At 45.1% G+C, this 24,037-nt stretch overlaps 1 protein-coding gene across 1 annotated transcript in view; it reads right to left on the reverse strand.

Moving 5' to 3' along the window:
- The window catches only part of RH39, a 115,897-nt gene that overhangs the window by 47,462 nt on the left and 44,398 nt on the right, over nt 1-24,037 (reverse strand). Inside the window, exon 4 of the mRNA XM_086772061.1 lies at nt 18,702-18,842. Within this exon, the coding sequence (XP_086628187.1) occupies nt 18,702-18,842 (141 nt within the window). The remainder of the gene's footprint in view (nt 1-18,701; nt 18,843-24,037) is intronic.

Consider the following 24,037-nt stretch of genomic DNA (forward strand, 5'->3'; position numbering starts at 1 on the left):
CCCCGTCCCCGTCCCCCGTCCCCATGTGACTCTGCCATACATACCTTGGAGAATAGCTCCCGCCACCCTAATTGGAAGGCTTCCCATCCGCAACAAAGCCCACTACATGCTCGGGGGCAACGATCTCCATGGTGGTAGCCCACTCCGCTGCAAGCACATCCGCGCTCTTCCCGGTGCCGGATGCATCATGAGATGAGATGAAGTACATCTCTCTACGGGAATATGTAACCACGCTGTGAATACTCCTCTTGCGGGTGTCACTCCATCCATCCACAATGAGGGAGACTCCGTTCCTCTCTCACTGCCGCTTTGTGTTGTCGGCCGCTTGCTCTACAATGCGCTACTCCTTCTTGAGCAATGTAGTGCGCAAGCTCTCGCATGAGGGGGACGTATAGGTTGAGCCACACTCCCCAATCTTCTTAACCATGACCTTGAAGTATTCCGACCTATTCAAGAAAGTAATTTACTAATGAGAAGGGGACTAGGACGATGAAAACATGATGAATTGGCAATGATCAATTGCACTTACCTAGCCGCTTGAAAGGCAATGTGGTCGTGGAAGAAGAAGCGGGCCACCGCCATATCCACCTCCTCCTTCAACTTTGGGGTTCCAATTCTCCCCAAGTGTAGATTGCTGCCGTGGGCCACATAATGGTTGAGAGGTCATGGAGATGGAGAGTGCCGGCGTCGTGGATGGAGTAACATTCTGACCCGATGGTGAAGGTGATGGTGTGCATGATCCCGATACACCACATGACTCCATTGTAGAGGCTTGAGTTCTTCTCCATATCGTCGCGGGATCCACGGCCACTCGTGGTGTCCTTCTTACCGCTTCGACCGCCTCGTAGACGCTAAGCTTGTCAAGAAGTTCCCGTCTCTTCTCGCGAGTGACATTCATGCAAACCCTCACCTCATGCCCACTCTCATGCAAGAGGTGGGCTCGCACTTTGTCGGCGCCACACGTTCGCCGGCACGGGCAAAGCTTGCATGCCCATGGCCGAGAACCGCCTCCATGAGTGGATGGGGTGTAGTTAACCTCCTCCCACCATGTCCATCCAATTGTCCATCTACCGGAAGCCCCGACACGTGAGGAGGATGCCATGGTTGAAGATGGCTTGACTCTTGAGCCTTGAGCAATGAGAAAGGGAGAGAAAGAAAGAAAGAAAGATTTTATTAACATCTTCCAAAAGACCGAACTCGGCCTATGAGACAAATCGGAGTACCTGTATGGGGTATCCTCTGTCATCCCAACAAAATGAAAAAGTACTGAATAAAAAAGCTGAATCTGGGTGTGCAGGGGATGGAGCTCTACTACTAGGAGAATGCAAAGCTATATGCATGGAGTATACAATCATGATACGCAACCTAGCTAGCTCCATCATGTACCATACTGGGGGTATAAAATGGTATACATCAGTGAAGGGGGTGTCCACAGCTCCCTGAAGAACATGCCTGGGTGTGCTCTGAAGCGAGCCAGTCGCTCCGCACCCTCTCTGTGAAACTGAGCTCTGATCTCTGTCATCTCTCTCTGGTATAGACGTGGTGTCCGAAAGCCAGGTGTCCTCTGTCTCCTGCGGGCTCTAAGTGTCTCTGCTCTCTGGAGAGTAATTCCCTGCCGTGTAGGGACTCGGAGGGGGATGGATCTCTGAAAAAATGTAGTAATCTGTGTCTGTCGCCCCCCCTCTGGAGCTGTCTGAGCCTGTAATAATGTCTCTCTGTGGCGCTGTATGTCTAGAATGTACCTCCCCAGTATGCGCTGGTCTGCTGCCTCAAAGATCTGGCGTAGGGAATGTGGCTCTCTGAATAAAATGGGATATCTCTCTCTGATGGCTGTGTATGCTCTGCATCTGCATACATAATGCTCCTCACTCTCCACCTCCTCTCTGCACAATCTGCATACCCTCTCCTCTCGGGGGATCCGTGCTGCTCTACCAGTCTCAATCTCCAATCGGTGTGATGAAACTCTGAGCTGACCAATAGCCACTCGGGAGCCGTGTGGTAAAAAGCCCTCCATGTATCTAGGCCTCTCTATAAATCCATCATCAGTGATACTCATGAAGTGATCTCTGTAGTATAGCATCTTCGGTGGAAGAGGCTGTGTAGGCGATATCCATGTCTCTCGTGTATAGAGCTGCCATAAATCCTGTCTCAATACTCTGTTCCTCTCACTATGAGAGAGACGGATATGTGGTGCATCCCTGTCATACTGGAATGGTGGTAGATGATCCATGTCTAGGCCATGCTGTGAGAACCAATGTGTGACCTGTGCATACCATGATCCTCTGTCTCTTGCCTCAGCCAACTGTCTAGATGCCTCAAAAGCTCTGTATGATAATCTGTCCTGTGGCATCTCTCTGAATCTGTCTAGCAGGCATATAGTCTGAAATATGGCCTCTACCATCATAGGAGGCGCAGCAAACTCTGCTCGGATAATGTCATGAGGTACTGACGGTTTGCTGCGTATCATGCGTGCCATCATGAGGGCTTGTGGTCTCTCTATCTGTGTCCACCAATGGGTAGCAAGGCCTGGCGCCCATACTGCTGCTCCATACATCAATGCCGGTGTGACTAATGTGTCAAATAGCCACCCCTTCGTCCGGGGCTCCTGAAAATGCGCCTGGTGGCACTGTCTCTCTAGCATAGCCAATGCTTCATATCCCCGTGTCAATCTAGCTCTCGCTGCTGAACCCATGGTGAAGCGTGTGGCTGCTGCAGAGAAGGTAACCCCTAGGGGCCTAGAGGCTTGGAAGTTGGAAGACTCAAGAGGCTTGAGGGAGAGGTGAGACAGAGAGAGAGAGAGAGAGAGAGAGAGAGAGAGAGAGTCTAGATAGTAGAGAGTAGGGCTTTGTGTGAGAGGCTTGGAACTCGGAAGTTGGAAGCTAGAAGAAGCTTGAAAGTTGAGGGAGAGACAAGAGAGAGTAGATACACTCAAGTCTCATAGAGTGTGGCTTGAGGCTTGAAAGTTGAGAGAGAGAGAGTTGCTTGAACTTTGAAGCCTTGAAGCCTTGAAAGTTGAAGGGGTGTGTGTGTGCTTGTAGCCTTGTAGAGGCTTGTTCTTATATAGATATTAGATAGGCAAGAGAGAGAGAGAGGCAAGCCTCAAGGGCAAGAGAGAGAGAGAGAGGCAAGGGCCAAGGCCCAAGCCATCCCCAAACTGCCAAGCCAACAGCCATAAACGGCTAGAAACGGCCAAGCGTCCCCAAACGGCTAGAAACGGGCAAAAAAAACTGGCGGACTGCACGCAATGGCTCCCTGTCGTCCCCGTTCTTGAAGGCGTCCCCGTCCCCGTCCCCGTCCCTTGTGAGTAACGCTTCCAGGGGGACGTCCATCCGTCTGTCCCCTTCCATCCCCGTCGTTGGTCCGTCTCGTTTCGGTGTCCCTCCGTTCCAAGCCCTCGTCCCTTCCGTCTGTTGGGGTAAAGGCATTATGCCCACCCTTATAGTGTGTACAAGCCCATAAGTTATAGTACATAGTACACTTAGTACTTTTAATGTACTAAGTGCACTATGTGTACTAGTGCAATATACATGTGTGATAGGGGAGTCACACACTCATCTTGATGAGTTGACTTATCCCCACAACTCTCTCTCTCTCTCTCCCTTGTTTCTCTACGTACGTCTCCCACACATGAACTCTAACCTAACCCTAATTCTCTTCTCCCATTCAACTGGTATCAGAGCTAGTTATTTTTCTAGGGTTTCGTCGCTGCAGAGAACCTGCGTGTGCTGTATGGATCTGCGTGTTACATCATAGCAAGGGTTGGTTGCCTGTGAGTGCTGGTTCTCGTGTGTTGGGCGCAACCTGTGTGTGAGGAGGCCAGAAGCGACCAGATACAAGTGCAGGCAGCGCAGCAGGTAGCCTACGCTGCCCAGCAGGCGCACTTCAGCGCACCAACAACAGGCGCCTACAGCAACCCGTTGGACGTCAGACACTTGGTCACAAGAGGTGAACGTGTAGCGAAAACACGTGAGCGTTGGGCGAAGACGGCGGCAACTGGGCGTGAGTGAGCGTAGTCGGGCGAACACACAACGCGTGCCGTAAGCCACTGGACCCGACGGAGCGAAGGCTGGTTACCCACCAGCGTGCCGTAAGCCACTGGACCCGACGGAGCGAAGGCTGGTTACCAACCAGCGTGCTCTGCCCTTCGCCGCCCATTGACAACACCAGCAACACCCCGTCTGCGAGACGAGAAGCTCTATTGCGCCTTCCTGCAGGAGCTCATCTCCTTCCATTGATATGAGAAGGGTGTTGCACGTGTGCTATTGCTGATGCAGAAAGGAGCGCTTCTTGCTGATGTGCCTGCTCTGCTGCTGCTGGGGAAAATTTCAAAGCTTTGCCCTCCATAGCTAGATCTGCAAACACACCAGCAAGGTAGCCTTTAATCCCAAACAACAGAGCTGCATTTCTTCACTGCAGATAGCACGAGCAGCCATAAGCTCTCTCAGCAGCAGCAGCACCAAATTCATCAACCCCTTTTTCCTGCAACAAAAACAAAAAATCAGAAATTACAAGGTATTCTGCTTCAATTTTTTTGGGATTTGCAATTGAGCAAGTACAATCATTAATTGAGCAGGTACAGGTGCCAAATTGCTCAATTTTTTGAGCAAAATTGGCAAATTGGGTGACATTGGTCACAATCAGGATCAATTTGCAAGAAATTGGATGTCAAAATTTGGGGCTTTTGATGTAATTGTGCAATTAAGCCGTCATACATGCTGAATGATGTGAAATCGCACATTCGGGCAAAATTGCAGCAAATTGCAGTGCAAATCAAGGGGCTTTTGTGCCGATTGGATTGATTTGCATGCAGGCAATCGCATTTGATGCTGTGGGCAATGTGTTGATGCCTGTCAAGCACTCAATGTGCCTGTAAATCAAGGGGCTTTCATGTATTGGCTGTATATGTGGCCAGGGGGAAGCATTGCAAAGACTCTGGATGCCTTCATGTGCATCAATGTACCATGTATGATCAGTAATTGATCTTAAATCAAGGGGCTTTTCAAGATTTTATGCTTGTTAAGCTTGGCAAAGCAGCAGGCAAGACTTTTACGCCTTGAATCCTCAGAAATCAGCTTGCAGTCAAGGGGCTTTTGCCCAATTTCTGTTCGGGACTGTTGTATGCAGTGTTCGGGACTATAAAAGTCTGATTTTCACTCATTTGGACAGCCAGGAGAGCATTTATTGCTACTGTACCTGCTGGTACAGATTTGGTACAGCTTTGTACATGTTTTGGCATGGCTGCACATTGATTTGAGTGGAAAAAAGGTTAAATTTTCAGCTGCTCTACTTGTCGGTACAGGTTTGGTACATCATTGGTGAGCACTGAGTACTGCTGTACAGTACTTTGGAAGGGCAACAGAGCACATTTAAGGTGCTGTCCTAAATCTGCAGCAACCAGATTTTGGCGATTTCATCACATAAAGTGGGAGTAGAGTTGCATTTGTGCTTCCGCAGTGGGAGATAAAGCTTGGGAGAATAACTGTGAGCACTTTGTGTGCTTTTGGTGCAGTGTTTGCACATTTTGCAGGGAGTCAGGCATTGACAGGTTGCATATTGCTATGGCAACCACAGGTGAGAGCTCTTCATTGCTTCACATCAAGAAGCTTGAAGGCTCACATAACTATGATATTTGGCAAACCCAGTGCTATAATGTGTTGCTCCAGAAAAAGCAGCACAAGCCTATCAAAGAAAGGGGTGTAATGCCCGCTTCTCTTACTGCTGAAGAGTGGGAAGATATGGATGAGCTGGCAAGATCTACTATCATGTTGTCTGTGTCAGACTCTTTACTTTTCAGCGTTCGTGAAGAGTAGACAGCTTGGGGAATGTGGCAGAGATTGCAGGACTTGTATGCTCAGCAAAGTGCCTCAAGCAAAGTGTATTGGTTGAAGAAACTCATAGGTCTTCAAATGAAGGAAGGGGCGTCTATGGCAGTCCATCTAAATGAGTTTAATGGTATTGTCAGCCAAGTTATAAATCAAAAGTTGGCAATGGACGATGAGTTCAAAGCCACTTTTCTCTTATGCACTTTGCCAGAGAGTTGGGACACGTTCAGGACAGCCACTAGCAATTCGAATGCTATGCTGTCATATGCAGATGTTGAGGGTGCTCTTCTTCAAGAAGAGATGAACAGGAAGAGCAATTCTGTTGGAAAGTCCAATGCAATGAATGCACGTGGGAGATCCCAGCAAAGGGGTAAAAGCCAAGAATGGGGAAGGAGCAAGTCTCGCTCTAAAAAGGACTTGGAATGCCATTATTGTGGCAAGAAGGGACACATTAAAAAGCAATGCTACAAATGGAAAAATGATCCAAAAAAAAAGGGAAAAGGCAAAGACAAAGACAAAGATGAAGCCAAAGATGTAAAGCCAAAGGGCAAAAGTGGAGTCAAGATTGAAGAAGTCAATGTGTCACATGTAGGTGACAGTGAGGATGAGGTCCTATTTACGTCTTCACTTGACGCCCATTCACTTCTTATAGGTGGTCATGGTATGCACTCATGGATCATTGATTCAGGTGCCTCCTTTCATGTCACAGGTTGCAGAGACTTGTTTGTCAGGTATCTTGCTGACAATGAAGGAGTGGTTTATTTGGGTGATAACCATGCATGCAAGATTCTTGGCAGAGGTGATGTGAGGCTTGTGTTTTCAGATGGCTCACAGCTTATGCTCCATGATGTCAAGCATGTGCCTGAGATCAAGAAGAATCTGCTTTCTACTGGGCAGCTTGATGATGCTGATTATGTTACCACATTTGGTCGTGGAAAGTGGAAAATTAGTAAGGGCTTACTGGTTGTTGCCAGAGGCTCTAAGGTGGACACTCTTTACTTTATGCATGCAGGTGTTTGTCACCATGCTAATGTAAATGCAACCGAGCTGCCAGAAATCTCTATGTGGCATAGCCGGTTGGGACACATGAGTGTCAAAGGAATGGAGCAATTGTCTCGTTTGGGTTACTTGCCTTCTCTAAAGTTTTCAAGTTTTCAGTTTTGTGAGCATTGTATATATGGCAGGCAACTCCAGTGCCACAACAAGAAAGCTCTTGGACAGAAAGATGCTCAGTTAGAGCTTGTGCATACAGATGTATGTGAGATGCCTCAGCTTTCTTTGGGAGGGGCAAAATATTTTGTGTCTTTTATTGATGATGCCACACGTAAAGTGTGGGTCTATCCTCTTCGTTTGAAGAGTGATACATTCTCAGTGTTTCAGAAGTTTGTTGCTCATGTTGAGAATCAAACTGGCAAAACACTGAAGGCTTTGCGTTCCGACAATGGTGGAGAGTATATGTCCAAACAGTTTCAGGACTTTTGTGATGCTAAAGGCATCAAGAGGGAGCTCTCTACTCCTTATGATCCTCCACAAAACGGGACAGCAGAGAGGATGAACAGGACCATTCAGGAGAAGGTCCGTTCTATGTTGTCACATGCTGCATTACCTCATGGTTTTTGGGCTGAAGCTGTTATGACAGCCGTTCACCTTATAAACAGGTCACCTAACACGAGGCTTGGTGGGAAAGTGCCAGAGGAAGTATGGACAGGGAAGCCTCCATCATACAAGCACTTGAGAGTGTTTGGTTGCGTTGCGTACGTGCACATACGCAGGGAAATGCGCACCAAACTTGATCCTAAGTCTCACAAATGCATATTCCTAGGATATGGTGACAAAGGTGAAATGGGGTATAGACTTTGGGATCCCGTGAATAGAAAGATTATACGCAGCAATGATGTCATTTTTTATGAAACATGCATGTATAAGGAGCCTGCAAGGCAACAGGAGCCTGGCAGAGTCATCTTTGATGATGATGGACATCATGGACAACAACCAAGGGCTGTAAATCAGCCATTACAGTAGGAAAACCAGCCCTTAAATGGTGCTGAAAATAGTCCAAATGGACAGCCAGAGATGGCAGAAGATATCCCTATGGATATACCACAGTTAGAGGAGATACCGGGCATGATTTTTCAGCCTTATGGCATGGAACAGGAGCCACCAATAGGTGATATGCAGGCTGGACAGCAACCTGCAAATGATGGTCATTGGGTACGGAGGTCCACAAGACCCTCCAGAGCCCCTAACAGGTTTGTTCCAGGGGTTGACTACTTGATGCTCACTGACTGTGGGGAGCCCTCATGTTATAAGGAGGCTTTACAAAGGGCAAACAAGGCTCTTTGGGAGCGTGCCATGAAGTCAGAGATGGATTCTCTGCACAAAAATGGAACATGGAAGTTGGTGCATTTACCTGCAGGCAAGAAGGTTTTGCCATGCAAGTGGGTTTACAGGCTCAAAGTTGCACCTGATGCAAAGCCAAGATACAAAGCTAGGTTAGTGGCTAAGGGCTTCAAGCAGGAATATGGTGTGGACTTTGAGGAGATCTTCTCACCAGTGGTCAAAATGACCACACTTAGAGCTGTGTTAGCTTTGGTTGCACATGATGATCTGGACTTGATTCAGATGGATGTGAAGACTGCTTTTCTTCACGGTGATCTCCATGAGGAGATATATATGCAACAGCCAGAGGGTTATGCAGTAAGTGGAAAGGAGAAGCTTGTATGCAAGCTAAAAAAGAGTCTTTATGGACTCAAACAGGCACCAAGGGAATGGTATCATAAATTTGATACATTCATGAAATCCCAGAAATTCAGGAGAAGTGACATAGATCACTGCTTATACACCAAGAAAGCTTTGGATGGCAGTCTATTGATCCTCATCTTGTATGTTGATGATATGTTGATTGCCGCGAAATCTCGTAAGGAGATGGATACCTTGAAGCAGAGGCTGCATCAAACCTTTGATATGAAGGATTTGGGTGATGCAAATCACATTTTGGGTATGCGGATACTTCGGGACAGAAATCAGCATGTGTTGTATTTGTCTCAGAAGGAATACATTAGCAAAGTCTTGCAGAGGTTCAATATGGACGGGGGGAAGAAGACTAGTACTCCTTTGCCTCCATATGTGAAACTCAGTGCTATGCACAGTCAGATAGTGGCAGGGCTGATATGGCCAAGATTCCGTATGCTTCAGCTTGTGGCAGTCTCATGTATGCCATGGTTGCTACTAGGCCGGACATTGCATTTGCAGTGGGAGTGGTTTCTAGATACATGGCCAACCCTGGCAAAAAGCATTGGGAAGCAGTGAAAGGTGTCATGAGATACCTGAAGGGCACACAGGATATGTACATTTGCTTTGGCAAACAGGATGCATTAGTGCATGGTTACACGGATTCGGATTATGCCGGTCATCCAGATAACCGGAAGTCTACTACCGGTTATGTGTTTACATTCACAGGAGGTGCTGTGTCATGGATATCCAAGATGCAGAAGTGCACAGCCTTATCTACTACAGAGGCCGAGTATATTGCAGCCACAAAGGCTTGCAAGGAGGCATTATGGCTATCTCGGTTAGTGGTTGATTTGGGATATACAGGGGATGTTCCATTGTTGCATTGTGAGAGTCAGAGTGCCATCCAGTTGGCAAAGAATCCTGTCTTTCATGCAAAGACAAAGCATGTGGATGTGAAGTATCACTTCATCAAAGAGGTGATAGAGAACAAGCAAATTCAGCTTGTTAAGATTCATACGGATGACAACCCGGCTGATCTGTTGACAAAGAGTTTGCCTCCGGAGCGGTTTGCTCATTGCAGACACTTGATGGGCATTGGATGAGGCCAGTTTCAGCCTTGATATGACCTTGTATATTATCATGTACATGCTGATTTTTCTTTTCCTTTACTTAAGGGCACTTTGCCTTTTAAGTGGGAGGTTGTTGGGGTAAAGGCATTATGCCCACCCTTATAGTGTGTACAAGCCCCTAAGTTATAGTACATAGTACACTTAGTACTTTTAATGTACTAAGTGCACTATGTGTACTAGTGCAATATACATGTGTCATAGGGGAGTCACACACTCATCTTGATGAGTTGACTTATCCCCACAACTCTCTCTCTCTCTCTCTCCCTTGTTTCTCTGTGTATGTCTCCCACACATGAACTCTAACCTAACCCTAATTCTCTTCTCCCATTCACCGTCCCCTGTGACTATGACATGTGCCTCTATGTCCTTCCGCATACTTGGCCAAAAGAAATACCGCTCAATCATGTGCGTAGTAGGCATTATGCCTCTATGACCAGCATATGGTGGAGCATGGCACTCATCCAAAACCTTTTGCCTCATGTCAGACACCACACATAGGCAATTATCTTTCATGAGATAACCCTCTTTGATCACATATGAGAGATGTGCATGACCAGCCATCAAATCAGCCCAAATAGTGGCAAAATCAACATCCGTATGATACAAATCACGTATGGCAGACAAGTCCCCATGAGAGGCAACTGAGATAGCTAATACATACGGCTTTTGTGACAATGCATCGGCCACTACATTCTTTCCTGGGGTATGCAAGATCTGAAAATGAAACATAGAGAGGAAATTGGCCATCCTCATATGCTTCTCTGACAACTTAGTTTGGGTAAGAAAATACCTCAAACTCTGGTGATCTGTCTTCACAGTGAAATCAACCCCAAGAAGGTAATGTTTCCATATAGCAAGTGCATGAATTACAGCCAAGAGCTCTCTCATAAATGCCAAGAGATAGCTCTGCATCATGCAATCTACTGCTCTCATAAGCCACAGCATGTCCCTCTTGATTAAGGACAGCTCCTATGCAATTTCCAGATGCATCACATTCCACACTAAAAGGCTTTTGCAAATCCGGAATGATCAACACTGGACCATGAGTAGTTACATCTTTCAATTTGAGGAATGCATCCCTCTCTACATTAGTCCATTTGAACACGGCCTTCTTCTTTGTCAAATCATACACAATCCATGCAAAGTGCCAAATGAACCTGCGGTAGTAAGAGCATAATCCAAGGAAACTACGGATCTCATGCACTGAACTCAATTCGGGCCACTTCCGAATTGCATCAATCTTTGCAGGATCCATCCACACTCCATCTTTGGACACAATATACCCAAGATAATGTACCTCTGACACGAGGAACTCACTCTTATTTGCATTTATGAAGAGTATATGCTTACGAAGTTCTTCAAAAACAATGGCCAAATGAGCTCTATGCCCTTCTTCGGTCTTCGAGAAGACTAGGATGTCATCAAAGAAGACACCTGTAAATTTTCTGTACCCACGGAAAATGCGATCCATCATTCTATTGAATATAGCCGAGGCATTTGTAAGACCGAAAGGCATAACAAGATACTCATAAAGCCCAAATGCTGTCCTGAAAGCAGTTTTGTGTACATCCTCAGGCACTACACGCACTTGATCATACCCACTCTTGAGATCAATTCGGCTAAAGCATGCCGATCCATCCAACTTATCAAGGATGTCGTCTATGCGTGGAATCGGAAACCAATTCTTGATGGTAAGCTTATTCAAAGCTCTATAATCCACACACATACGAAAGGATCCATCCTTCTTTTGAACCAAGAGAACGGGTGAACAGTATGGGAAAGTGCTTGGCTGAACCAAACCCTTCTCAAGAAGCTCATTCACCTGCTTCATGATCTCCTCTTTTTGAGATGCACTTACATGATAGGCTGGCCTATTAGGTGGTGAGCTACCCCGCACGAGATCAATGCGATGATCTTTCGGTTATACGGATGGCAACTCATCAGCAAAACAATCATCGTGCTCTTCCAAAAATTTCAGCCTATCATTACTAAGAGTGTTTACATATACATTATTTTCCTCAACATGATCTCGTACAAAAATCAAGTACGCAAAAACATTCTTTTTCATTACTTTCTTGATTTGTACATGAGATACAAGGGGAATGGTATCACCCTCTTCACCAGCATCAATTACATGCTCTCGGCCTTTATGCATGAAGGTGATCCTGTTGGTCTTGTAAGCCTTGCACGGATCAATACGTGTATGCCAAGGCTTTCCAACTAATACATCACGGCCATTCAAAGGCGCCACAAGAAAAACCTCATGATCCACATAGCCTTGAATGTGTATGCACAACTTGCCAAAAATAGGCATGACCTGCACTTCTCTACCAACAAAGGCAACCCCTGCTTCAATTTGAGGACCCATGTCCTCCACTTCAATACCCAAAGCAGCTGCCATCTGTGTGGATATGAAATTTTCAGATGAACAATCATCAAACATTGTGATATGCAGCAGAAGTCTTTGTATTGGAAGATCCTGTCACACAAATGTTCACACCGTCTTCTGTATCCTGAGTTTCGTGAGTTTAGCAATCCACTTTAATACTTCAAACTTTAAAGAGATATGAGAGAGAGATATGAGAACTGTACACCAGATTGGGTCCCGAATTACCCACTGAAGGGCCCCCTATCCCAATAATGAGATAGTATTTGCCTTATTTCTTTAGAGAGAATAACTGTGGACTGTAGATAAGCCAAACGCAAGATCTCGGAGGATCGGAGCTTGGCTAAACTGTACACGGCTGTAGAAACACCTCGATGAACTGATCTTGAGCCTATGCACTCTTCCCAAGGGCATGAGGAAGGGCTGCACACCTGAGGCTGAGAAAAGGAGATGATGGATTGTTCTAAGCTATGTTAGAATATGTTGTAAATGCTTATGAATGTTGTGTTACCTTCACCAGAGGACTGGTGTATGACTGGATGATGTACTAAAGGCTGGATACTGATGTAAACTGATGATTCAAGGCTGAGAACTGTTGTAGACTGAAACGCAGACCTGTAGGGATGATGCTGGACTGAAACGCAGGCTGAATGCTGATGTTGGACAGACAACGCAAGGCTGCAGACTGAATTCTGGCCTAAATAGATACTGGAAGCAGGTGACTGTTCACATGCAGAAAACGCAGGTATCTTATGCTGATTTGGGACTGATCTAATGCCCTTATGGCTGTAGGGCTGCTGAAGATGCATGCGTAGGAGAACCAAGGTTGGCTGAAGCAAACTCAAGCACTCCAAGGGCTGGATGAGACTAGTCTAGTGCTAAAGGCAAGGGAACTCCTAGGGCTGAGGAGGAAAGCTCTTAGCATACTGAAGACTGAATGATAAACTAAGCCCTATGCAAGTCTATTTAAACTAACTGGAGGTTGGTCAAGTTGGCTGGTCGTTTAATAAAGTTTATATTTATAAATGACAACAAATGCTAAATAAATACCAAAAAATATGGAAAAATTACCAGATAAATCCTAGTAAATTCCCTAAGGCTTCTGAGATGTTCTAAATGATGCACAGGCATATGAATGCATATTATGCAGGATGCAGAGTGCTTTCTGATGCAAACCCTAAGGCTTCTACTGACTCTACAGCATGAATGATTCTCTCCAAGTGGGTTAAGGGACTTGATTGACTGACTGACCCGCTAAGGCTGAGGAATGACCTACGTAGCTCGTGCCTGACTTATCCTGGACTGAGGATGTACAATGGGGTCACGACGTACGACAAATATCATCCTATTGGGTTCTAATATTGTACAACTCTTGCACTGCTGATGATGAGCCATCTTGTCACCATGCACTGAGTGCAGAGTGCATGTGACAAACATGAACAAAACGGACTGATCCTTGAGTTGTCCCCAAGCTTTACATACAACACTGTCTTTGCTATCATGTGAAGTGTTGCCCTGCACATTCGGAACCATATGCACATTAGGCTTTGATGCATTTGCATCACGCTGCTTCTTGTTATGGCATGCCTTTGCAATAGGCTCAGTGCTACCACAAGTAAAGCATTTCCCCTCACTCATATATTGCTTTTTCTGCTCCGGAGTGAGACCATAGTCTCTCAGTTTGAAGGGACGCTTCTTGATAGTGTTATTTTCAGCCTTTGGACCATTTTTATCTTGGTTTTGGTCCTTTTTAGGTAGCTGTCCATTATTTTGCAGGTTTTGGACAGCCCTCTCTTTGCCTTGAAATGAGGGTTTAGCCTTATTGGATCGACTCAATTTGAGTTCCAATTGCTCGGTGGCGGTGGCGGCGGCGATTAGTTGGTGTAATGTATGACCAGGATACATTTGTAGTCCCACTTTGTACACGGATTGCGATCCCGATTGAAACCTTCTCTTCCTTTCTGCCTCAGTGACATGCATAAATGGAGACACCTCCAAAAGCACTTTCTAAAACTTTTGTACATACGCATTTACCGATTCCCCCTGATTTTGCTTCACCTGCACCAACAGAAAATTGCTGCCCATGTTGCATGTGTTGTGCATGCATATTTTCAGCCGGCAATGGCATTTGACATACATTTTGACCACTACCATAAACATTGTATCCTTCACAGGCTACATAAGGTATTCCTCCATGGCATGAAGTCACTGATTGTTCCTCTCCCATAGCATGGAGATTCATCCTCTTATACATAAGTTCTTGTTCGGACACCTGTGGGGATTCCAAGACATGTGGGATGGTTGCCTTTTCTGCATAGGCATCCTCGGTACAAGCCAAATATGCACGTGCTACATCCCACGGTTGCATGTGCAACTCTTGAGCAATCATTGCCAGTGCATGATCCATATAAGAGTCAGCTTTCTTGGCCTTCAAACGGTCATGTACCAATAGATCCTCGCCGCGGCAGAGATTCAATTCTTCTTGTTGTGCATGGAGAAGAGTCTGCATACGAATAAGTTCAATCCTCAAGGCTATGGACTCTTCTTCCTGCATCTTCTCTTTGCCACGGGACGACTGTCCCACATATTCATGTTCCCTATTATGCACCACATGTGTTTGCTCATCCTGTAAAGCATTGGAGGCATGCATTTCATTGTCCTTGCCTCTTGTGTTAGCATCTCCAACATTCATTGTATGGCTGTCCATAATGTTCTAAGTGTAGAGATAGCTAGTATTCACGGTGATCATCTCTCACGATGGAAGTGAAAGAGACCGTATGCTCTAATACCAATGTAACTTGGTTGAACACAATGCTAATCAATACACTTAAATACACTAAGATTTGATGGACACTTACTCAAATACAAGAAGTAAATTGCTGAATTGACAAGAGACACACAATGAGCCGGAACGGCCGACCCCTCTCTCAAATAAAGTATATTGATCTTGGGAGAATCAAGTACATAGTGTCATGGGCATTTCTGACCAGATTTCCATACCAATGCATATGAATACAGTATTGCAAACAAGTGGTTGTCGATGTAGACTTGCAATTGTGGAGATAGCACTTAATTGGAACAACTAATGTGTTTACGTTTGTGAGAAGATCCTGTTCATCTCGTGCATCTGGTCTTTATGCATTTCAGAGAAGAGGAGTATATTATGTTTTTTGAGTGTATACCATGAAAGGAAATACATCAGTCATCTTGTTTTCACACTCTAATTTCCCAAAGCCACTAAGTCATTCACTTCATCCTCTCCATCTCTCGTCACTCTTCTACGAAGTTCCAATTTTGGGAGGGTTATGTTCATAGTCTCATCCTCACCTATGGCACATTCAAAGCCTAGTGCAAAGGAGGATCTTATCAAAGACTATTTATATACCTAGATGAATCCAGGAACATGCCCAAATTCACCTTTTAGGAACGCGCATGTTAGATACTCATGGTAGTCAACCCACAAGACTATATAACTATCAACTCCATTATGCATGGTATGGACTAGATACTACAACATCTCCACTAATGTCATCAGTGCCCAATAGTGGGTGTAGAGCTCTATATCAAGATCTGCTCTCACACGCAATCCACACACACACACACACACACACACACACACATAAGAGCATATATTCACACAAAGCCCTTCGTACTGAGTTTCTGTCAAACCTCTGGAGATGCAAGGCAGACTCAACCATAATGAAGTCTAGCACTAAGGGAAGTAGCAAATAGAAAGAATTAGTACAACAAATAAGTAGTTGATATGGCAAATGCACCACTAAAGATAGAAAGAATTAGCACAATATCAATTGGCCGCAACTCGGACGAAAACTTCACAATGTGAAATCTGCATGTCCGCTAATACGGCTGAATTAAATACCTAGATGAATCCAGGAACATGCCCAAATTCACCTTTTAGGAACGTGCATGTTATATACTCATGGTAGTCAACCCACAAGACTATATAACTATCAACTCCATTATGCATAGTATGGACTAGATACTACAACATCCCCACTAACGTCATCAGTGCAATAGTGGGTGTAGAACTCTATATCAAGATATGCTCTCACACACGCACTCCACACACACACACACACACACACACACACACATAAGAGCATATATTCACACACAGACTATTGATGGAAATTATTCGTGTGACTTGACATCTTGAAAACTTCTCGTCATCCCTTGGAGCAAGAGTTTGTGGGCTCATACTCACCATCTCATATCATCATCAGATCTTCTTGTTTAGCTCATGCCTCATTTCCATTGAGGGAGGGTTTGTTGTGGAAATCAATGTAAAAGGAGTCATGTATGTGTGCATCTCAACCATCCCTAAGTGGTAATAATAATCTAGCACTTAGAATAGGCATAAATAACGCGCTTCCACTGTGTGTGAACAACCGCTAGAGAGTAAGTCCCAAGGTGGTTCCAAACGTTATGTACTGTACGGATCCGTACGTACTGTACATTGTTTGGTACGGAAAAAAATTTTAAGGTACGTAAAAATACGTACCAGTGGTAAAAATACATAAAATCTCAAAAATTTCAACCACCTACACGGTATTTCAGTCCATGTCCACATTGACATATAAAACTTTCGAAATAGAGACACAACAAGGTCAAAAACCTACTAATTCAAAAGTGAGAAATTAGAATCACAAGTCAATGCATGCTTGCTCTGACAAATTCAATGCACAATGCCATACAATTTCAATCAGGATTCAGCAATCATGCAATGCATAATATTTAGCGGGCAGCTCAGCTGAGAGAGAGAGAGAGAGAGAGAGAGAGAGATACTTGAAGGAGAGAGAGGCTGAGAGCTCTATGCACGGTCCACAGAGGGTGGGCTAAGGCTCTGTGAGAGAGAGAGAGAGAGAGAGAGAGAGAGAGAGAGAGAGAGAGTTATGTTGCTGCCTTGGGGGCCTGAGCAAGGGTGGGTAGCAAAAAGGGGGCGAGACCAGGCGAACACAGAAGATGAGCAAGGGTGGCAAGGCACCGAAAGAGGCGAAGCGAAAGGAAGGCGGCGGCGACAGTAGCGACCGCGACAGTAGCGGAGAGAGAGAGAGAGAGAGAGAGAGTGCGACTGTAGAGGCCCTTACCGGAAGGTGTGCGCCGTACGGAGTCCAGACGCTATCGCATGCGAAACCCAAAAAAAAACGTTTATCGCAGGCGAAACGTTTATTGCAGGCAAGCAAAGCAAAGCAAAGCAAGGCACCCAAAAAAAACGTACGGATCGATCCGTACGTACGAATCCCCGTACGGTACGGATTGGATCCGTACGTACGTTTTGATCCAACCTTGGTAAGTCCTTTTCGTGGAAACAACCTCCTAAGAATATTATGTAATAGTGCATAAAGATGACACCTATTAGGGACACTTGGCATCATGTACTAACATGTGGCATGTGTGGTGGCAACACATGCATGAACCTTGTAAAAGGACATTGTACTAATGTTTATGTACAACTCCAACAAAGATGTAGCCCTCAAAGCTCCTTGTGTTCTTAGTCTAGGAGTGTATGCTAATCATCTTTTTAACTATCTTAATCTTAATCTCTCTCTCTCTCTCTCTCTCTCTCTCTCTTTGCCCACCTCCTACCAACAATTACCATGGATTCTATCAAGGATTTGCCTGGCACACAAAATGGCAATGATGCCATATGGACTATCGTGGATTGATTTAGCAAATAGGCTCATTTCTTGCCAATGAGGACAACCATAAAGTTGGATCACATGGTGAAAATATTTTTGGCTCAAGTGTTCAAACGTCATGGAATGCCCAAATCTACTAGCTTGTTCTAGAGGGCATTGTTTGACAATATGGGAACAAAACTCAACTTTTCGTCCTCATATCACCCCGAGACGAATGGTCAAAAGGCTGCAAATTCAGCCGTCCTACTTGATTTTCTTAAATGCTATGTGGCAGAGCAGAAAAGCATGTGGGAAAAGTACTTGAGTTTGCATATAACACAGTGGACTCTTCTATGAGCAAGGCGCCTTGAGAGGTTATTCATGAAAAGGTGGTGCTTCCACCAATTCTGCACCAAAGATGAGATCTTGGCCACGGATGAATATGTAAGAGATTTGCAGGATGCCTATGGTAAGGTATGAACAGCCATAGTCAAGTCTCAAGAGAGACATAAAAAGGCAACCACCAGCAATGAAGAGAATTGGATTTCAATGATGGCAATTGGGTGTTGCTCAAGTTTGACAATTGTACAATCAATGGATAAAATGGTCGTTACGTGTCGTAGTTACGTTTGATCGTAAGGAATGGACATCCAAATCATATTGTGTGTATTGTTATTTAGAATCGTCCTGGTTGTACAAAGAGATCTGATAATTAATGCTGGGTGCTGCGGTACTTGTCTATAGAGCTCGCTGGGTGCTGATCAGGCTGTTTATTTCAAGCAGACTGGTTTATATGGGTTGTGTTGGTCCGCGATAATGAGGTCACTTGTCCCCTTATTTGGTGCCCAAGACCAGCCAACCCATGCATACTGTCTCAAAACTGCTGATTTTCACAAATATTGCAACCAATCACAATATCCCCAAAAACTCTCATAGACACTGACTTTCAAAACATAGGGCACAATTCAAACAAAAAACTCTCAGCAAGCACCTGCGTTATTGTTGCTGTAACAAGAATGGTTTGGAAGCCTGCATTTTCTGATTTATGAGAGCGGTTTCGTAAAGGATTGAGGAACTTCTTTACATCTGGTCCAAAACCACGATCAAACATTGTATCTGCCTCATCGAGAACCTGTCTCAAACAAAACCGCACAGATTTATCAAAATCTGCTCATGTGTGGGCACACACACACACACACACACACACACAGTTGTACGCACTGTAAGTCATGTTTAACAGAGACAATAAATAATCCCAAATAGCTAACCTACTGTATGTAGATTGCACAAGTAGAGCAAGGAAAAACAGCTCTAGCACAAAATGCAATAGCTATGCGTATGCTCGACATGGACTTTTTGAAAAGGGCTCTTCCTATGGATGTGAACCAGTGCCAAACAGGCAAACCCGTTTTTCCTACTGTTCACCCATGAAGATGGCCAAGCAATACTACCATCTCTTGGCCACACAACAAAACTCATGTTAAGGCCCATTTTCAATGCCTCTCCTGTCCATATACAAGTCCCATCCTTGACCACAAATAAAAGGCCCATATAGTCAATTCCAACACTACACTTAGCAAATTACCATACATGCAGCAATGGAGGTATTTTTCCCAGTCGTATGTACTTTCACCAATCATGGGTTTCTTGTACCGGCCGACTTGGTTATTTGTGTTGTATATAAGAACAGGCTTTTTGCCATTTAATTCATTCATCATTTTGCTCAAGTTGTTGGATCATTGTTGGCTGCTCCAAGTATCTCCTCTGCTGCCGCTTGCCTTCAACCATTCTCTCATGGTATCAGAGCGCTAAGGTTCTCAAGCTCTTGCTTCTACACCCTACAGAAAGACTATCAGCCAGCGTTTTCTTTTTTTCCAGCCCTCCCTCCCTGCAACTCAACACAAATTTTTTGCAGCAACCCGAATGTTTGTATTGTGATCATACCCCGGACTAGTGGTAGCACTGTGCACTTGCTCCATTAGTCTTTCCCTCCCTTACTTCATCGCGCATCCGGTCCGCTCCCGTCTTCACCTGTGTGCCTTGATCTCCAAAAGGAGTATAATTCTACATCTTTTTTTCACCTCACCTAGCGTCTAGGGAGGATTTCTATAAGGCCCTTAACACTGCGTCTCGGGCACAGCTCCTCAAATGCCTCCAGGAGTTGGATATAACATAGCACTATATGAATCCCACACATTTCACATCCACACAAGATGACGTTGAGTTGGTTAGGTCATACATATACATGGCAATCACTCTTAAGAGTCCACTCTATACTATGTACCCGGCCGCCCACACACGGCTAGCACAGGGATATACTACCCTTCATCACTTGGGGAGATAGTGTTTCCAGGCTCATTTTCCAAAACCAAGTACCAACTGCTAGATGTTTGATACATTTCACATACAGACAAGATGAGGCTGAATTTGTCATGTGCAAGACATGTGCGGGCTAATCCCAAGGCTAAACCTTGGATGGCAACAAATAGACAACCACATCTCCAAGCTCATCTGGTGCGGGAATATAGCACCCTTGGAGAGAGAATATTTCCAAACCCATTTCCAAAAACCTAGTACCAAATGCTATATATACCTAGATGAATCCAAGAACATGCCCAAATTCACCTTATAAGAATGTGCAATTTATAACTCATGGTAGTCATCCACAAGACAATAAACCATCAACTCCATCATGCATAGTATGGACTGGATACTACGACATCCCCACTAATGTCATCAGTGCCCAATAGTGGGTGTAGAGCTTGGTATCAATATATGCTCCCACACCCCCCCCCCCACGCGCACACACACACACACATAAGAGCATGCATTCATACAAAGGTCTATGTACTGAGTTTCTGTCAGAGCTCCGGAGATACAGGGCAGACTTAGCCATAATGAAGCCTAGCACTAAGGATCATACAAATAGAAATAATTATTACAACAAAAAGGTAGTTGATAGGACATATGCACCACTAAAGATAGAAAGAATTAACACGATATTAACTGGCTACAACTTGGACGAAAACTTCACAATGTGAAATTTGCATGTCTGCTACCAAATGCTAGCCATTTGATACCTTTGTTTGCTCGATGGTGATGTGTCATGTGTATGCACATGTACATGCTAATCTCAGGACTAATCCTAGAGTGCAACCAACTAAAGAAGGATTAAGAACCAGATAGAACTAAGATTTTGGAGCATGGATGTGCAAGTTATGGCAAGTGATGGATTGGAGTGGACATGATGACCTGTCGACTGTGTGGAATGCAAGAAGAGGCTGTGTCGGCTGCAGTAAAACACCTCGGGTACTTCATTAAAGATATTGGTGTCCAGGCGGCTAGCCGACCAGCAGTCGGCCAGATCTCTAGTTTTTCCAGGGCCTATAAAAGGCACTTTTGCTCATCGTTTTGTTCATTCACTCCCTCTTGGATGTGACATAGGACTAGTGTTAGGGTATTCTACCTTTTCCAGAAGGCAGCCCATGGCTGCAAGGATTCATGTAACTTTTTGTACTATATGATATACTCAATTTACAGCTCTCTCTCTCTCTACTCTACTCTCTCTTCTGTTTGCGTTTCTGCATCAGCATGTTCTTGGTGGTGTTTAGGGCTGAAAGAAGACTCTCAGAGCTTCCGCATGCAACATTGGTATCAAAGCATCAAGCTCAGCAAGGCTATGTTGGCATTATCATCTCCAAATGTAACGCGCGGAAGCTCTGGGTAGTCTTCTTTCAGCCCTAAACACTCTTGAAGACCTTCTGATGCAAAAACGCACCATGATGCAAAAACGCAGGTAGAGAGAGAGTAGAGAGAGAGAATGAGAAGTGCTGGAAATTCAGTATATACTATGTACAAAAAAGGTACAAATCTTTACAGCCATGGGCTGCCTTCATAAAAAGGTTCCTAACCCTAAATTCTGTCCCCTATGGGACCTCTAAGTGACCCACACCCCTAGTGGGAGTGAATGACTAAAACAAGGAGCAATGTTGCCTTTATATAGGCCTTGGAACTGAGGGAAACTGGCCGACTGCTGGTCGGCCAGTTATTAAGTCATAAAATCATTTTAATGCAGCCGACTGTGGTATCTTCCATCTTCCTTGATGCGCCTGCTGCCAGCACTCTCTGACCTGCAGCCAACAGCCCTTTGGTCATGCTGATGTCAGCCTCCATGCAGCCGACAGCCTTCTGATCCATGCTATGGTTCAAGTCCTGCTCCATGTCCATCTTCTACTGGTTCATAGTCTTTATCTGCTTGCCCCTTCTGGATTTAGTCTTGAGACAGTCCATGGCATTGCTGATGCACATGACATCCCCCTCTGCTAAACTTGATGACAGGAATCCAACCTGCTCTTGGATGACTGTCATCATCCCAATCTTGTCCCGAAGTCCCTCTGTCATCATCCATCCCTGGCAAACCTTTTTCTCTGAAAATCCGGTCTGTTCTCCAAACCACTCTGTCTCTGATGAAGATCTATGCATCTGGTCTTCCTCTAGTCCACAATCCATTCCTGCCCTGGCTCTGAACACCGTCTTGGTCTTCGTTCCTGGAACTGAGTCTGGCACTCTCACATCACCCTTGGAGGATCAACCTCCCTTGGGACCGTTCCCTTAGAACCCATCTGGCTCACGGAACTGCCATCCCCATCTGGCACTGTGGAACACCACCAACAAACCTCCTGGGAGTTCTTCCCGATCTGTGTTCCCGCCTTGGGCTTCGGATCCGTGTACTTTCCTGTACCTTGGACCTGTACACCGTCATCTGGGACTGATTCAATGTTTAGCTTGGCTGAGCCTGATGCTCTGATACCAATGTAACGCGCGGAAGCTCTGGGTAGTCTTCTTTCAGCCCTAAACACTCTTGAAGACCTTCTGATGCAAAAACGCACCATGATGCAAAAACGCAGGTAGAGAGAGAGTAGAGAGAGAGAATGAGAAGTGCTGGAAATTCAGTATATACTATGTACAAAAAAGGTACAAATCTTTACAGCCATGGGCTGCCTTCATAAAAAGGTTCCTAACCCTAAATTCTGTCCCCTATGGGACCTCTAAGTGACCCACACCCCTAGTGGGAGTGAATGACTAAAACAAGGAGCAATGTTGCCTTTATATAGGCCTTGGAACTGAGGGAAACTGGCCGACTGCTGGTCGGCCAGTTATTAAGTCATAAAATCATTTTAATGCAGCCGACTGTGGTATCTTCCATCTTCCTTGATGCGCCTGCTGCCAGCACTCTCTGACCTGCAGCCGACAGCCCTTTGGTCATGCTGATGTCAGCCTCCATGCAGCCGACAGCCTTCTGATCCATGCTATGGTTCAAGTCCTGCTCCATGTCCATCTTCTACTGGTTCATAGTCTTTATCTGCTTGCCCCTTCTGGATTTAGTCTTGAGACAGTCCATGGCATTGCTGATGCACATGACACCAAATTGGGCATATATGTGCATATTTCATGCTGTATCTAGCTAGATTTATGAGGCCATGCATTCATCTTATTTTAGATATTTTTTGCTATTTTTTTCTATTTTTTAGACATTATTCTAGTATTTTTTGCAGAGTCGACCAGCCCACTGTTTTTATGCTGGCCGACCAACTCTTGTTCAACCTATAAATAGGTGGCTTGGGTTAGCATTGAAGGAACTCAGCTGTAAGGATTAGGGTTTGGAAGGTACTTCAGCAAGAAACGTGAGAAGAGAGAGAAGAACACGACTGCTCATGTATTGAGAGTGATGAAAATGAAGTACAATAGCCACATAAAGATGTGACCTAAAAGTTGTGTTCACGTGCTCCCGCCATAAAATGTACCAAGTGGACCAAATCACTTATAAACTATTATAAGTCAACTCATCATGAAATGTGCCAGGGAGCCACTCATGAGGGATACCTGCGTCAATCTGTTCAATCCTCATGTGACTCCCTTTGAGATGCAGGAGATCAGACTGATATCACCTGCCTCCTGGAGTCTCTCCCGAACAAACTGATAGTGAATCTCAATGTGTTTCGTGCGAGCATGAAACACAGGATTCCTGGCCACGGCAATGGCACTCTGACTATCAATATAGATAGGTGTAGGCTCCTCCACTGAAATATCCATATCAGTCATGAGACGACACAACCAGACACACTCAACGGTAGTAGTGTAGGCTGCTCTGTACTCTGCCTCACAAGAGGAAGTGGCCACTGTGGTCTGTTTCTTGCTTAGCCAAGAAATACATGAAGAGCCAAGAAAGAAACAATTACCACTAGTGGAATGTCTGGTATCAAAATCACCAGCCCAATCTGAATCGTTGTAAGCATATACCTGCATGTCACCCCCCTCAAGATAAAG

This window comes from Cibotium barometz, chromosome 32 (assembly GCF_041138505.1).
Source record: "Cibotium barometz isolate CiBa-2024 chromosome 32, ASM4113850v1, whole genome shotgun sequence".
Taxonomy (NCBI): domain Eukaryota; kingdom Viridiplantae; phylum Streptophyta; class Polypodiopsida; order Cyatheales; family Cibotiaceae; genus Cibotium; species Cibotium barometz.